The sequence below is a fragment of the Pseudoliparis swirei genome, chromosome 20 (genome assembly GCF_029220125.1).
Source record: "Pseudoliparis swirei isolate HS2019 ecotype Mariana Trench chromosome 20, NWPU_hadal_v1, whole genome shotgun sequence".
NCBI lineage: Eukaryota > Metazoa > Chordata > Actinopteri > Perciformes > Liparidae > Pseudoliparis > Pseudoliparis swirei.
Window position 1 is genome coordinate 14,138,469 of NC_079407.1, and position 15,852 is coordinate 14,154,320.

General features: G+C 42.0%; 1 protein-coding gene across 4 annotated transcripts in view; it reads left to right on the forward strand.

Moving 5' to 3' along the window:
• Positions 1-15,852, forward strand: part of LOC130210264 (rho GTPase-activating protein 42) — a 58,335-nt gene that overhangs the window by 12,458 nt on the left and 30,025 nt on the right. For all 4 annotated transcript variants that reach the window (XM_056440289.1, XM_056440290.1, XM_056440291.1 and 1 more), the window contains exons 2-3: positions 8,515-8,610; positions 11,444-11,505. In XM_056440289.1, coding sequence (XP_056296264.1) covers positions 8,515-8,610; positions 11,444-11,505 — 158 coding nt within the window. The remainder of the gene's footprint in view (positions 1-8,514; positions 8,611-11,443; positions 11,506-15,852) is intronic.

Genomic DNA, 15,852 nt, shown 5'->3' on the forward strand with positions numbered 1-15,852 from the left:
GTGGGACAGGAGACTCGATGCACTCGATGCACTAATACTGATGCAACGTGATGACGCACACATATCTGCACTAATTTAGTTTAGCATGTTATTGTTTTGAAAAGATATTTAGTATAACACTCTTTATTGACAAATATTTGAACTTGTTTCACAGACTGCACTTATTGTTATTATCTTGAAAAGATATCCAGTGCAAAACATGTTCATTGTAGCCACAATAAGCTATTTGCCAAATACTAGTTCGTTTTTGCACAACTTTATTTCCATAGTTTTTGTCTAATAGAGCAATCTGGTTTGATTAAAAGTGATTGCATTTTTCTTTATTCTATTATTTGAAAAAGCAAAGATGTAGTCGTAATATCAATACAAATTCAGTGTGGACCATTTAGTTACAGTTGTGCACGAACATCTTTGTTTCTCTGAAGTGGGGCGCGACAGAACAAGTTTGACAAGCACTGCACTAGGCTTCTACTATAGTAATGCCATTGTGTGTTCAAAAAGATGGGCAGGAATAAACTGGTAACATGTATTTATTACTATTATGGATACCTATAACGGTATCATAAGGTATCTGTGGTATTGTATCGGATTCTGTTATTGTATCGCAAGTATCGGGCATCATATATACTCTATAGTGGCTCAAATTTAGCAACACGTCAAACTTGTCCAGTTGAAACTAAATCCCGAAGGCCTCGTTCCACTTTTCTCTCGACTTGGATCAGGCAAGCGACTTCTTTTTTTTCCCCAGTTGGTAATCTCTACTCTGTCCGGGCGGATTACTGCCGTTCAAGCCGACATGTTCGGACCGAGCTGCGAGATCAATCGCTCCAAACCAGTTGGTGGGAAAGCTTCTTCGCATTGATCTTGATACATTTCAAACGTTCACTGATAATCTGCTTGACGATCACTACTTTTTTTGCATTAGCCACAACGCTATTCGTTAATTTTGAGTTTCATGTCGGCTCTTTGTTGTTTGCCATTTCTTTGGACTATTTATATATTTGTGAAACAGTGTTATGACCAATGCCGGTCCAATCGGTGTCCTTGGAGGCATGTTCACACGCTGCATGGAAACCTGAAGCAATTAAAAGACCTCAGCTGTTTTGTATTTGGATGGCCAATACGGACGGTTGATGATTAAGTAAGTGAGGCAATGTTCTGGGATACTGGTATTCTGATGTTTTTTTCAATACCTATTCCAAAGCAGACAGAATTTGGTACCAGCCTGTGCGGTTGCCCTGGAGATGAGATAAAGAGTGTAACCAGGGGGGGGCTGTGCTTTGTGCTGACTGACAGCCATAGCCCTTTCTCTCACTCACTCACTCACTCACTCACTCACACACACACACACACACACACACACACACACACACACCCACACCGAGCACTGACCTGAGGAGCCGCTCCATCCTGCCCCGGCTTGGCTGGGTGGTCAGGGCGCTGCCCTGTGATGTAAAGCCTGCATGGGAGGACGGTGCACCATGACGATTGTTCTTTGTGCTTCCTGCCCGCTGTGTGAAGAACCCTCAGTGCAGGTCAAATGTGTGTTTTGTTGAAAATCACACGCAGAAAGGGGGGTGGGGGATTACAACGTTTGCCGTGTGTCATAAGATTAGAAGGCTCTATTTTAAGGCGGTGGTATGAATAGTTTATTGAGTCAAAATTTCTAAAAGTTATTTTTGTGTACCTTTTGCTACTCGTACTTCAATGGCTCTTTCTTTCCATTTATTTCCCACTGTTCCACCTCATGTGGTAAATCCGGTCTTCTGATTCAGATCTCATCAAACTGCTTCTCTCCTTGTATTACTCCCCTGCACAGAACAGCTCTTTTTCTCCACACATGCTCAAAGTGGAGTGCACCAAATTCCCTGCCTCTGTCAGAAGAGATGTGGTGGAGGAAGATGGAATATCTGCGAAGTCTCTGCTTCCTCCTCACCCGCCGGTTCTTCTGTCTTTTATTCCTGGTTTTCTCCCCTTTTGCTTCACCAATGGAAGCAATTTGGGCTGCTGTGGGTCCCGTATGACATCAACTGTGAGGTGCTTTTTACTCTAATACTGGGAATATAGCCACTTATTGCATGACAAGCTTTTAATGCACTAGTTACTATAAACTAATTTGCTCAGTTAAAAAGTTAATGAACAAAAAATTAATCATCAGTCGTCGCAGAATACCAACAGTTAGCATTTAGAGGGGTCAAGCAGCCGGGCAGCAGAGGGTCTTTGCCTGCATTGTTTCCACAAGCATGTCTCACTAATCGTGCCTTCCCCAAGGTTACAAAATAAATAAGCTGTTCATTTATCTTCCTTTTTATACCCATTCCGTTCCCATTTATCTCTGCTGCTCGGTCTTGTGATCACTTCAACCGACTAGTTTCTTTTTTCCTTTTTAACTGCTTGAGCAATATTTCCTGCCGTACCCACTAATGAGGAGAGGGCCAAAATCATTTGTGGCGATTCCCCAACTCCATAAATTATGCATATAGACAGCAAACAAACCAAAAAGTTGTCGTGCCAGTACTTGAGCACTTGCCTAATTAAAATACGGTACATATTTACTCCGGCGTACGTTCCCATAGAGGTGCAGCAGCAGCAGCAGCAGCAGCAGCAGCAGGAGGGTGGTGCTGGACAGCCTCATCCTGGAGGCAACTTAGTTCCTTCAGCTCTGCTGATGTATGCCACGGCTGAAATCCTACACACTGCTTATTTACTGTTGAGGCTCGTTAATTTAGCGTGCAGATGCAAAATAAAACCAACATTTGGATATTCATCCAGTTATTATACTGTTAATGTATTTTTTTCAACAGGCACGACTCATTTGGTTTTCTCCTTCGAAAAAACATAATGGAAAGCCGGCAAGAGCAGGCAGCATGCGTGGAGTCCTGCACGGGAGGCTGCTGCGGAAACATGAACCGAGAGCTTGACCGATGGGGATGCCGGAGAACACACACTATTTGCGATGGCACGAACAGCTCTCTGTCGGTTCTGTGCTACTCCGAGTGAGGGGAGTGGGTAAACGGAGCCACAGCTTGTGGCTGCTGTAGTCCTTTTTGTTTCACAGGGAAAGGGAACCAAAGTTCTGTCCCACTTCCACTCCAGCAGCTGGCAAAGCCCAAAGGGAGCTGTCGATGTGGAATGCTAATGCTAAGATGAGCATCATTTTCATTTCTGTGGAAGTGAAATGGTGCTCAGAATGTACCAACAAGGACAATTGCAGATGCATGAATGTTTTTTTAAACTTGTTTTTCATTTAACTAAACGGGTTGAACGATGTCTTCATCCAGAGTCACATTATGATCAAATAAGGATCACAGAGCTTCTTTTCAAGGAACTAAAAGCTTGCTTTAGCCCATTGTTGTATGCGTTATCAGCACAGTGGGAAAAAACTATCCTGAAACATGACGGGAAAAAACAACTTTTATTCTTATGCACAACACTATCTCCCTCCTACTTTTAGAACTATTAGTTCACTCGTGTGATCTCACTCTAAAACATTGTTTTAAAGAGTCTGGAAGCTTAAACCACAAGCCAACTTTACCTTTTATGTTATTAAAGACAAACCCTGTTTAAATAATGGAAGGGTGCACAAGCGGCAGTGCTGTGTGTGTGTGTGTTTTACTAGTCAGCGACGATCATCCTCACAAACCCCACCACAAAAGTCCCTGTACTTTCATAATATAATATCCATAAAATGAGTAATTTATTACAAACGTATACGCTTAATCTCCATACACCATAAAAAACTACAAAAACAATATTTAAAAAAAATTGATTCGATTTTTTTTCTCATATTTATCAATATGCAATGACACTTACTGGGTAATATGCATTTGTATGTTGTTCAAGTCTCTAATTTGATCACGTGATGATATACATTGACTAATTTCGGCACAACATCTCCAAAGGTCCCTGAACGCTGCAGGTCTGCTGAGACCCTCAACTCCTTTAAATCCAGATTAAAGACCTTTTCTGTTTCCTTCATTTGAATCAAGGACTACATTACATTTCAGTTAGCCGACACTCTTCTCTAAAGTGACAGACAGTCCTGTTACATTCATACCCCGTAGACGCAGCTACAGGGAGCAATTCAGGGTTCAGTATCTTGCTCAAGGACACATCAACGAGGGCGGGGATTGAACCGCCAAAAGAAAGATGGACCTGCTAACCACTGACCCTCAGCCGCCCCACAGGATAGCAATTCATTTCTGCATCTCACTATATTTTATTTCTCCAACTGCACTGCAATTTTTATTCTATTTCTAGCTTTTGGGCTGTTTCTAATGTTTTAATGAATGTTCTTTATTGTTTTTAAATCTTGTTTTTTTCCATTATGGTTTGATGCTTTTAATGGTTTAATGTGAAGCACTTTGAACTGCCTTGTTGTTGAAATGTTGCTGTACAAATAAACTCTCACGCCACTGCCCAGACCAGGGCCTTTTTTGGCAGAAAAATGTCCATTGAACTAAATTTAGACGCGGCGAGTTCCTCAAAAGGTTCCAAGCCTGGGGGGAAAGTATACAAAATGACTAAATCCAAATAAATGGTATTTAAATCCGAAGCTATCTGATTGAAGAACAAGTAAACATGACTTCACTTGTCTACATATATGAGCAGCTGAGAAGCTGCAAACATAGCCAGACTTGATATTGGCTCATGTTACTTAGACATGATGACAAGGAAAGCAACGCCCAGATGATCTTGTTGGTTTTATTATCGTTTGACTATTCCTTGGGTTTTGGTGGCTATCTGCAGCACTTGGTTGGCTGTAACAACGCTTTGTTTGGCGGGGTTGAGGCTGAGCATCACAGCTAGAACATCATCCATTATTGATGGCCCTGTGAGCATATCCAGATGACTGCAGCAAGCTATTGATTTCAAATCAGCAGCCATAGAGTCAAAGCAGGAATGATGGGAGCAAATCACTGGCACAGTACAGTGGAACAAGTTTGTCTCTGGGCCAACTCGGCAAAATGCAGTGGTCAGACGCGCTCATTCAATATGGAGCAGATGTCTTTAAGAGCCTTTCAGTCTGCGGTCTCATTGAGTCAAAGTCTTGTTGTTCTGTTCCAAGCAATAACTACAATACACTGAGAAACAATGCAACCATGGTTGCTCTTTGGTTCAGGGAAAGCTACCCACATGATTCAGGCTTTACAAGCAATGAATGCTCCTGTGGAGATGAGGGCATTGATTTCTGTGGGTCGGAGGAGCCGTGTAGGTTTCAACACCAGATTCATTATGGACTTGGACAAGACACTGGAAAATTTAAAGGCTAGTAATGTTATACCTTTTTAACTTTTAGCCGCCGAACAGTTGATAAAGATCAGTCACTTTGGGGAAATCAGTTTTTATTCGTTAAAAAAAATAGAAATTTGTCAGACGTGACCAATACAATTACTGCTTTTATTCTGACTTTTATACTTTTTATGTTGTAGTAAATGTGGTTATGGGATCCTTCTTCAGGGCTGTTACATGTTCAATACCAAAAGATATGAAGCACATGCAGAGGATGATAAGTATGCGTAGCCGTGTATGCACAGTAATTACAGTTATGAGCAGTAGGCAGCGTATATTAACGTGTGCCTTTTCTTATGTTGCGTGCAGGAATCCTTTAAGTTCATAGGTTTTTTTCTTCAGGTTTTTTTCTTCATTTATTTCTTTTTAGTGAAGACATGACTGTCGGGGAGCGATACAAAGGAGAGAAGCAATTAATGAGGCACTTGATGTGAGAAAAGTGTGTATGTTTCAAACCGCGTGGGCTAGCAACAAATGTCAGGGTATTTCAGAACCTCCATGTTGCGTTTTAATTATATACGCTGCTGAATTATAAAATGTTAAAAGCCTCTAATGTGCTGAAGCTCCGTCCCACTCCTTAAAGTACTCGTAAACATAGGGCACTTTCACCAAAGCAAGAATCTACTTGGATTGCAGCCACAGCCGACCCATACCTAACCTTTTATGTAACCGAGGTATGAAACAAATTGCATAAGGATAATAAATAAAATCAGAAGTGATTCATGCAGTGGTCAGCTATTCACTGGTCAGCCTAATTGCTTTTGCTCACAACATGATTTTTGTGTAAATCAACTCCAGATCATTGTTTTCATAGGCTGTACTTTTTAAGTCTACTTTTTCATACATTAATGATTCATTCATGAAGGCGCTAGATTCAGTAACCAGAGCGTTAAAAGTTATGGAAATATGTAGTGTATCCCTGAGCAGAGAATAAAGGTGTGTGTGTGTGTGTGTGTGTGTGTGTGTCATCAACTCAGAAGCGTAGCGCTTACCCTCTGGTTCGCCCTCAGGTAAACATATTTAGCGCAGTAAGCATTTGTTTTGTTGTTAGCGCTGCTAGCACTGTTGGCTGCAAGCACTGTTGGCTGCAAGCCGCCGCCACGTTGAGAGCTGCGTGAAGGAAATACTTCTGCTCTGATTTAGCACCTTTAAGATAAAAGCCAGGTTATATTTGACACCCTGAGAGTAGTGGTTGTTTTTGTCTTGTAGTCATTGTAAATAACCCCATGAAAGGTTTATTCTTTTGTGTTGATTGCCTTCTTTTGTATCTGCTTTATTGGTTTTGATGTATGCCTTTTTATATTGTATTGTTTTAATAATTTTATAGACGTTTTAATTTACTTACTCTTAAGACTTAAATCTGACTTTTATTTTTAAATGTTAAAAGGAAGCGCACCTTTTATTTTATGTTAAAATACAAACCTGACAGTACGGCTACAGATGTTACGGACGGATGCGCATTTCATACAAAGTTTCATAGTTTTAATGGAGCCGTGTGAGGCTAATGCTCTTACGGTGGTGACAATTAAGGTGGTATTTATTTAACAGTTATGGTTCATTTTGATTCACCGAAAGAAAGAAAATAAAAGTTTCACCAGCAGTAAGTCTCACGCTGATTCATATACGGGGATCTGTTACAGGCATTGTTTAAACCTGTTTCCAAGTCATAACTCAAAATTCATCCCATTATAGAAAAGTGTTTTCATGGTTTCATTTTCATAAACATGCTGCATTAAACCCATCCTAAGCATGAGGAGCAGGGGGCTGTGAACCACCGCGACTTGAGTGTCTTGCTCATGGGCAACCGTGACATGCGGTCAGTCGGAGCCGGAGATGGAACCGCCACCCTTGTGGTTAATGGACCCAGTGAGCTTCGGCCGGCCCGCTTTAAAGGGAAGCACCAGCTCCTCAGACGTTTTGTTGAGCTTTTTCGCAGTTATTTCCGAGAGGTGAACTCCCAAACCTATCGGCTCCGAGGCAGTTCAGCCAGTTGTGATATTGACTAATTGGGGAGTTTAATATTTTGAAACCCCACATAAACTTTTTCATTTGTTTTCCAAAAAGTGAGACTATTAGCGTTACAATTTATCTATGAAAAAGGGGGGAAAAAGTCTAGTTGTCACAATAAATTGGATGTTTAATCTGAGAAATCTGGTAAATATAAATTGCATTTACTGGCCTTTTATTGTTTGTTTTTTAGTCCCTAGAGAAGTGGATGTAGAGGGGGGATTTCTTCAATTCTCGCACTCAATGAACAACCGACTGTGGTGGTCTCCTGCGGCCTCACAAAAACACGTTTTTGGCCACAACTCAAATTCAGAATACTTATTATGACAAATTGCCTCAAATGTCAAAATGTTGAAGTGATCACATTTAGGACAGATGTGGAGGTAAACCGCAGCAATACAGATCTAGTTTTCAGTATTGGGGGAGAGACCGTTAAAGCCCCTGACTTGGACCATTCTGATTGACTCATCACAACAAACATCAAACAGTTCTTCTTGGTACATTCTGGCTTATTGTTCTCTTCAACAACGATTGCTAAGGCTCACGGTACTGGAGTATTTAGACCCATTCAACGTACCAAACAGATGGACCAAAATGTATCATAAATTATGTCATGTTATTTAAAGTCATTAAAAGTTAACCGTTGAATGCAAAATTACAATTGGAAAAATACCGAGTGTGTTGAGGTTCTATTTTCCCACTGAGATCACGAGCGAATGTTTAAATTAAAGGCAGGACTTTTTTCGACCAAAAAGCTGGAATGCGACTGTCAACCGTCAAAAATTCGGACAACCCTTTATCACAACTAAACTCCTGGATTGTAATAGATTCAACTAGAGCAGAGAGAGCATCCAAAGGTACTGTATCATTTCTGACACAAAGGTTAGACAGCTCAGCTGAGCTTAATATCTCCGGATAGATGTCGGAATGATGATCAATGGACAAGCGATACATTTAATTAAAAAGATATTGCAGCTTCTTGCAGAACTGCTGTTGTATGAATGTCAGTGGGCATGGAACTGGACAGTCAGCAGATCACAAAAGGGTATTATCTCACTCTGCTGCTCCCCAAAGTTATGGAGCCAATACTCTTCTTATGTTCCACTATATCAATGCTGCAGTTATTGTAATACGAAGCCTGCCGATGGTGATCCACGCCTTCAGGGATCCGTTTGTGCGTATTATTGTGATGCTCAGACCCTCTCGACTTTCCAGATCTCTCCGCTGCCGTCCAGAAGTTCTCCCAGTCCCTGCAGGAGTTCCAGTTTGAGTGCATCGGTGATGCAGAGACGGATGACGAGGTGAACATTGGTAAGCTCCGTTTGGCCAGGATGTCTCTCATCTTCCCTCCTTTCTCTTCCCAATCAGTCGGATTGTCACCTCGAGCAGAACCCTGTGTTTAGTTTCCCTTCAGATCCTCTTGGATAATACCAGAACGCCGTTGGCCGTCGTGCGGGCACGTGTCCTCTGTCTCAGGACCAAGTGCGATGTATACCATGATTACATTAGAGCAATTGTAGATAAGTAAAATAACTAAATAGGAAAACATGGGAAGGCTTTATCAGTCACTGGAAACTCTTTTCAGAGACTACCAAGCACACAACTGCACATACTTGGGATGGCATTTGGCCATTGTGTGTAGATCTTAAAGTTGTCTGTGAAGCATGAATAATTGATGCTATTGATTTGATTATGATGCATCCCCTGTAGCTTCTCAAGCCTTTAAAGGATTAGAGGAACTAATTGTGATCAGTGTCAGAGATTAATGGAGGTGCGAGCCTCCTAGCCTCCAACTGGAATATGAAAGCAGCTGTAGAGAGGGCCTTTAGGCTCTAATGGGCAGGACTCCCAGTCTGGCCTCTTCTCCCTCTTTTCACTTTTTTCTCTTTTGCACTGCTCATTATTCCCAGCTTGAGTCCTTTGCTCCGCGGCGTTGGAGAATGCTGAATTACTGTCCATCTGTGAGGGTTAGACTGAATACCGACCTCCTCCACATGAGACTGTAATGGTCATCTGAATGCGTAATGAACAGTTCTGCTTTGCACAGACGGCTGAAGAGGCTGTCTGATGGGCAGGCGGTACAGCGGATCAGTTAGGCTTCTTGGAAAAATCCACACCCAAATGCAAGCCTCATTAGAATCAAGCACGCTTTAATTTGAGACAATGACACTCGTTCCTGGCCCTCGGTCAGGAGCACCGGCGATCGCACTTTGAACAGGGGATGTTTTAGCTGCCCACCTGTTGACATGACGATGGACCGGCTCAGTATTTACGGTGTACACCACTGACACAATTAGAAGCCAGTTTTGTGTCTGCATGTGGCTCATACGACGGAGCATTTGATGGACTGCGTAATACAGACACTCGTAAATTCACTTGGGAGGTCTTGAATGAAGAACGCCGCGGCTGCAACATTCACACAAATAACATGACAAATCAATATTCAAGATAACACCATTAATCTTCAAGATTTTAAAATGTTTGCATCCACAGCACACATACTCATTGCTTACAGGCATACGTAACACACTTAGTGCAACTATGGGGCAACTAATTGAAAGATACATTATTTCCTCGTGCTCGAAGCAACACGACCATGTTCGCTCACCGTCTCGGAGAGAAAATGCCATGATGACTGTTTTGAGGGGGGTAGGGTGGGGAAATGAAACAATCAATCCAGTCATCAGTGAGCTTTCTGACTGACATAGCGGGACCCTTGTGTGAATGCCAGCCGTAATCTCGATGCAATATTGGTACAGATCACTTTGATGCTCCCAACTTCCCCGCACAACGCCGAGATCCTGCGTGGTGCTGCCAGACGTGTTCACCTGACCTTTTATTGATTTCACTCCTCGACTTCCTGCAGTGACATTCACATTTCTTTGCCAGTTATCCAGGAATCAATGGGGCAAAAGATTGATGTGGCTATAGAATTTGTGATTTTTAGAAAAGTTACATGCCCTTCTCTCAGAAGGTCAATCCTTTAGTCTCCAAGAGTCGGACGCAATATAGATCTAAAAAGTGAAATAGCAAGCAGATCGCCATTTAAATCCATTCAATTGATCCCAAGAGCAATCTTGTAAGATGCAGAAAAACACTGTGCATGTACAGTAAATGTCTTTTTAAAAATCTTATTCGTCTTGAGATAGTGAATTGTATTTCCCTCAGTGATTCATCAGGTCTATTGCCTTCCTTCCATTGAATGATATGCAAGCCATAACCGCACTTTGACTCCCATTTCCTTTCTTCTGAGTCTAATCTTGTCCCATCAACGGCTCCAGCTGTGCCCTTTACCCCCCGAGAGGACTGTGCTGTTGATAAAGGAGCGAGTGGCGTTAATAGGAGGCCAGCCTGCCTGCAGGATAACTGGCACAAAATCATTGCCCCCTGGTCTTTTAAAAAGCTCTGCTGTGTAAATGGACCGAAATGTCCGACATGATGCATGGCTCCCTGAGCCAGGCCATCTCGGACGATAATGATGTAACAGTGTTTGGCAAGCGGGGTGGCCCGGCCGCCGTTAAATGTCCGTACGCTGGATGACACGGGGGCTGACCAACGGAGGCCACGCAGTGAAGCTATCGGGGCCACAAGTCTCTGCCAGATGAGGCTGGATGCGGTGCGACCATCTGGGCCCTCAGAACGTCATATAAGCTACCGGAGGACCGTATAGACCAGATGGCGCTCGGCCACAGCGGTCACTCCCGCACGTCGACAGCATATTGTAAAGCCTGGCAGGGGAAAGGAAGAAAAGAGACTCATTCAGTGTGTTCTTTAAAAATAAAAATACTTCAATTTAATTATTTATTTATTTGTTACCGCAAGTCTTGACTTAAAATTGGAGAGCTGCATGGTTTTATTAGGTTCTAAAATGAAGCTGCAGTGCAAATAAACATGTTAGCACCATGCTTCAGTGCTTGTGGTGTTTCCTGGAACATCGGATGCTTTAACAACGGTGTTAAAATGTATTTCTTTTTCCCATCATCTGAATATAACAACACAGTGCATCACCCTATAGTCCCTTTTTAAAATGTCAACATATTGTTCATCCCGCACAAAAAAGCATTGATGCAGTCATTGACCGAACATACAGTCTTTCACCTTTTACTGTGGTGTTTTGTAGGATTGATGTTTCTTTGTGTTTCAGCTCAGTCGTTCAAAGAGTTCTCCCAGCTGTTGACCACTGTTGAAGAGGAAAGAAGACGCTTGGTAAGCACTTTTCTTTTGACATCATGCAAGTTTTTCCCCGTGTATTCTGATCATTTCTCTGCAGAGCAGTCGTATTCAGCTGTGGAAAGACGATGAGGTTGACACAAAGTCACAGTAGCAGGAACTTGGAGAGAAAAACAGCGACGGCATACAGTTACGGAACATGCAACACCTTGTTCTTCATTGATCTGCTTAAATCTCCGGTTTCATACTTCACTGCACAACATTCTTCGCCAAGGCCTACACGTAGCATTTGTTTTTCAAAAGTAGACGTTTCAGAGGGTGCCTCGAGGCAGGAATTACCTTCGTCCACACACTTCATCTGTGCATCGAATTGAACACGTCTGATATGTAAATGAGATCAGCTGCAGGTTTGCAGTCCCAGGTTTTCTAACAATCCAACACATTTCCATTAGGACTCCGTTCTCCGTGAAGGGGCAGACTTTAAACAGCTACCGTTTAGGGGGGGGGGGGGGGGGGGGTAATGAACAGACTTGGTTTGGAATAACACCGGGACGGGGGAGGCTTTTGAGGACAAACCAAATTAAGTTTAACCCTCCTGTTACCTTAGGGTCAATTTGACCCCATTCAATGTTTAATGTCGGTGTTCTTTCGGGTCAATTTGACCCCAGGCTGTTTGTCAAACATATAATAGAAATATCAACTTTTTATATATTTAAAGGGCTATTTAGGTCGCCAACAAACAAACATAAAGTATTCACACTTAAAACTTGAAAACAATATTAATTCTAATAATTTTCTGGAGGTTTTATTTGCTGGGTCAAATTGACCCCCAAAAAAAAAATGTAAAATAAATATAAAGGGGGGGGGAGGTTATTGAATGGGTGGGGTCAAATTGACCCTAAAGTAACAGGAGGGTTTAGGTAATTCTAAGAACAAACTGCTCCAGCTCTCACACCGCACAACATTCCCATTCACACTCTATATCCAGCGTCAAGGTTTTACAGCGGCGGCTGCTAGAATACAGGCCTGTCCTATTGATGGTAATATAAAGACTTGTCCCTACCTGGCTACCTTTGTGATGGAAAGAGGAGGGTCCCTCTCCAGGATGGACAGAAGCAGTAGATGTCATGTGTACAGAAGGAAGCTATGTTGCTTAATGGAACATTGTGTCATCCTAATCAGTTTGACAAGCGCAAAGGAACCTTTCATCAATTCACATGTCCTATTTTAATTTAGTTTTTCTCAAAACTGATGCTCGTAAATGCTTTAATTGCTCTCGATGGAAGGGTAGAGCGTGACACTCCTGTCGGTCTGAGCTAGCAATGTTGTGGCTAATTCAATTATGCCGAGCTTGAAAATACTTTCTCAAGCAAGGACAAAAACTTGCCAACAAACTCGGTGTGACACAACGGTGTTGGCTCTCAGGCGGCGCCTTAATCGAGGCTGCAGCATTTGGTGGTACCTCTGTCTTTCTGGTGCAGTGGCGGTCGTTTGACGGCTGTCGAGGACGATCAGGGCAGATTTGTGCACGAGGTTGCATTTCTTAAACTGCTCTTTTCTTTTTCATCTATTTTTTATTTTTTACATACAGTGCATATTTGGGGTCAGAAATCTGGAAGGCACACAGAGGGAACACTGCTTTACAGCTTGATGTGTTTACTGCATTTGTATGAGCAAAAACACAGAAGATAAATGCGTGTTAGTTTTGCAGGTTTATTTTGTATAATAGCATCTAATTGCAAAGGGATAAAAAAACAAATCCAGATGACAAGCAAAGACGGACCAAAAAGAAATGACAATGCAAGCGGAGGAGAGTAATGTCAATAACTTGCAGCGATGACTAGTTACAGAGGCTATAGGAAGCATAGCTCATTCAGCTGTGATGGATTTAATAAGTACACATATATTCATAGCACACACTGCCTCCCCCCCATTTCTAATACTGCATTCTTCTCTACTTGCTTGAAAGGCAACCTCTTTGCATCCTCTCGCTTCTCTTTCTCTTCACCCTTGCAGTCTTCTGTCTCATGAGATCACAGGAATGCGCCCTGATCGCTGCCCTTTGAGCTCCGGGTTGATGTCATGTTGCCGATGCTTATTCTCCTCTTGCATGTGCTTTTAAATCTCCTGGGACACCGGTGTCAGCAATGCAACTAAAGTCATATTTAGACGTTGTAGGAAGATTATAACGAGGTGGAGCACACTCTGAGGTGAATGACAAGCCACCCTTCTTCCCCCTTTCCTGCCCTTGTGTATAAACTTGAAGCTGCTACTGCCATGCCTCACTTGGTGGTGTAACGCTGTGGTTGACATTGCTTGATCAGATCCTATAGAATCTATGGGATCTATAGTATAGATGCTGTGCTCATTTTCCAGCTCATTACCTTCGCATTGAAAATGCGGAAGGTTATGTTTTGATCGCTGTGTATCTATTTATTTATTTATTTGTATGCGTGTTCGTCGCATTACAAAAAAAGTTTCAAACCGAATCGCATGAAATTTGGTGGGATGATTGGTTATTATCCGGGGACCATTTGATTAGATTTTGGGATCAATCGGGTCAAAGGTCAAGGTCAAGGTCATGGATAGGTCAAAATCTTCTTTTTTCCATAGCACGGTCAATTTGTATCCAATTGGCATGCAACTAATGCCAACTTGTTCATAATTCAATGCCCAATCTTGTGATATGTGAAGGTATGCGCTCTACCGAGTGCCCGTTCTAGTTTTACTATAGAAACATGCCGTGTATACCAAGTTCAGTGATTATTAGGCAGGTTGCCAGGAACGTGTCTTGCATCAAGCGTGTTTGTACGTCTCAATTTCATTCACAGTGCCACCGTGGCATAAATTAAGCTCCAACGTAAATAATAAAACAATGTCTTTCATGTAATCAAGGCTGAAGGAGCTAAAAGGCATGCTAACTTCTTATATAGTTTGATTCCAAGGCCCGCTATTATTCTTTTGGAACACCCCCACGTATGACATTAACTTCAATGGCAATACATGTCTTTTAAATACTAAAATAGCTTCTTGGAAATGTATTGAACATCAAGTTATGCAGTAATCTATTGTAAATATTATTAATGCTCCGATTGATCGATCGCCGATCATGATCGGCCGATATTGGTAAAAATGGCTTGATCGGCCAAAAGCGCAGATCATAAAAGCCAATCACGTGGCGTAAATTAATTGCGCGACTTCCACCTGCATGCGCGGCAAACGGGCCGCAACAGCAGAGCGAAGCTTGGCTGTGGAAAGCAAAATGACTTCTCCCGTCTGGAATGATGTCAAATGTAGACGTAGTACTTCCAAAAAGCCGCGGCTGGCCAGCAAAAGCGCTGCACTTGATGCCATGTCTCCATCACTCGCTGTGAGTGAGCGCTACTTGTGTGTTTTTTTCTTCTTCAATACAGTTAATTCATAGTTAGTTTAATTTCTACAAATTGTGCACATAAAATAGGGGGGTATTGCGCTGAATGAATCCCAAAGGGATCTGTATGAAAGTTATGAAATAGGTGAATGAATATATGGCTGTAACTGTTTGATAGCGGCAGCCTTTTAAACAAAGTGAACTCTGCTAAATTATAGATAACAGATTACCATTGCCCTGCCATTCTGTGATCGGCAATGATTTTGGTGATCGGTAATCGGTGATCGGCCCCAAAAATGCTTATCGGAGCATCTCTAGTAAATATAGCTCTTCTCATGCATCCAGATTGAATTCACAAGTTGAGTATTTATCTAAAATGGGTACGTACATCCCCTGATGAACAATTCAAATATGTTATTGCGATCCCTGAAGAGAGTTTAATATTCCAATGAATATTTGTGAAGAGTGGGAGACTGAATGTTTTTTTAATTTTTTTAATCCAAATAAAATGTATTGTATTGTGGTTGCCAGGAGTGAAACAGAACATGTACACTTACTGTATATTCTCCGATCATTCCCCTGGGTCCTCTCTGTCATCTCTACAACTTCTCTCTGTGGAGCAGTTCCACACTCTATCCCTAATGTCATTAACATTTGAGTTTTAGCACATGTATTTTGTCCGTGGGAGAGATATTTTTAACTGTCTGAGACCGTAGGAATAAGGTGTGACTTTTAAAAAGTGGGTGTAGTTCTTCTTTAATTCAGAATCTATAGCGTACACAATGCTATTGTCTTTAGAGAGCTGTGCGATAACTAATACATCCATAAGATCCGGATGTCTGGTACTCCTCAATATTATTTGTCACTATGCAAAAGATTGAATGAAGCCTTCATGTATAGTCGCAAGCTGTAATGGCCCCAGTCGGTGTGACTAGCAGCAAGAGAGAAGGGGAGTTTGTAAATGCTCACATGAAAAGTGAATAATTACAGATTTCTATTTCAATCATACCCAT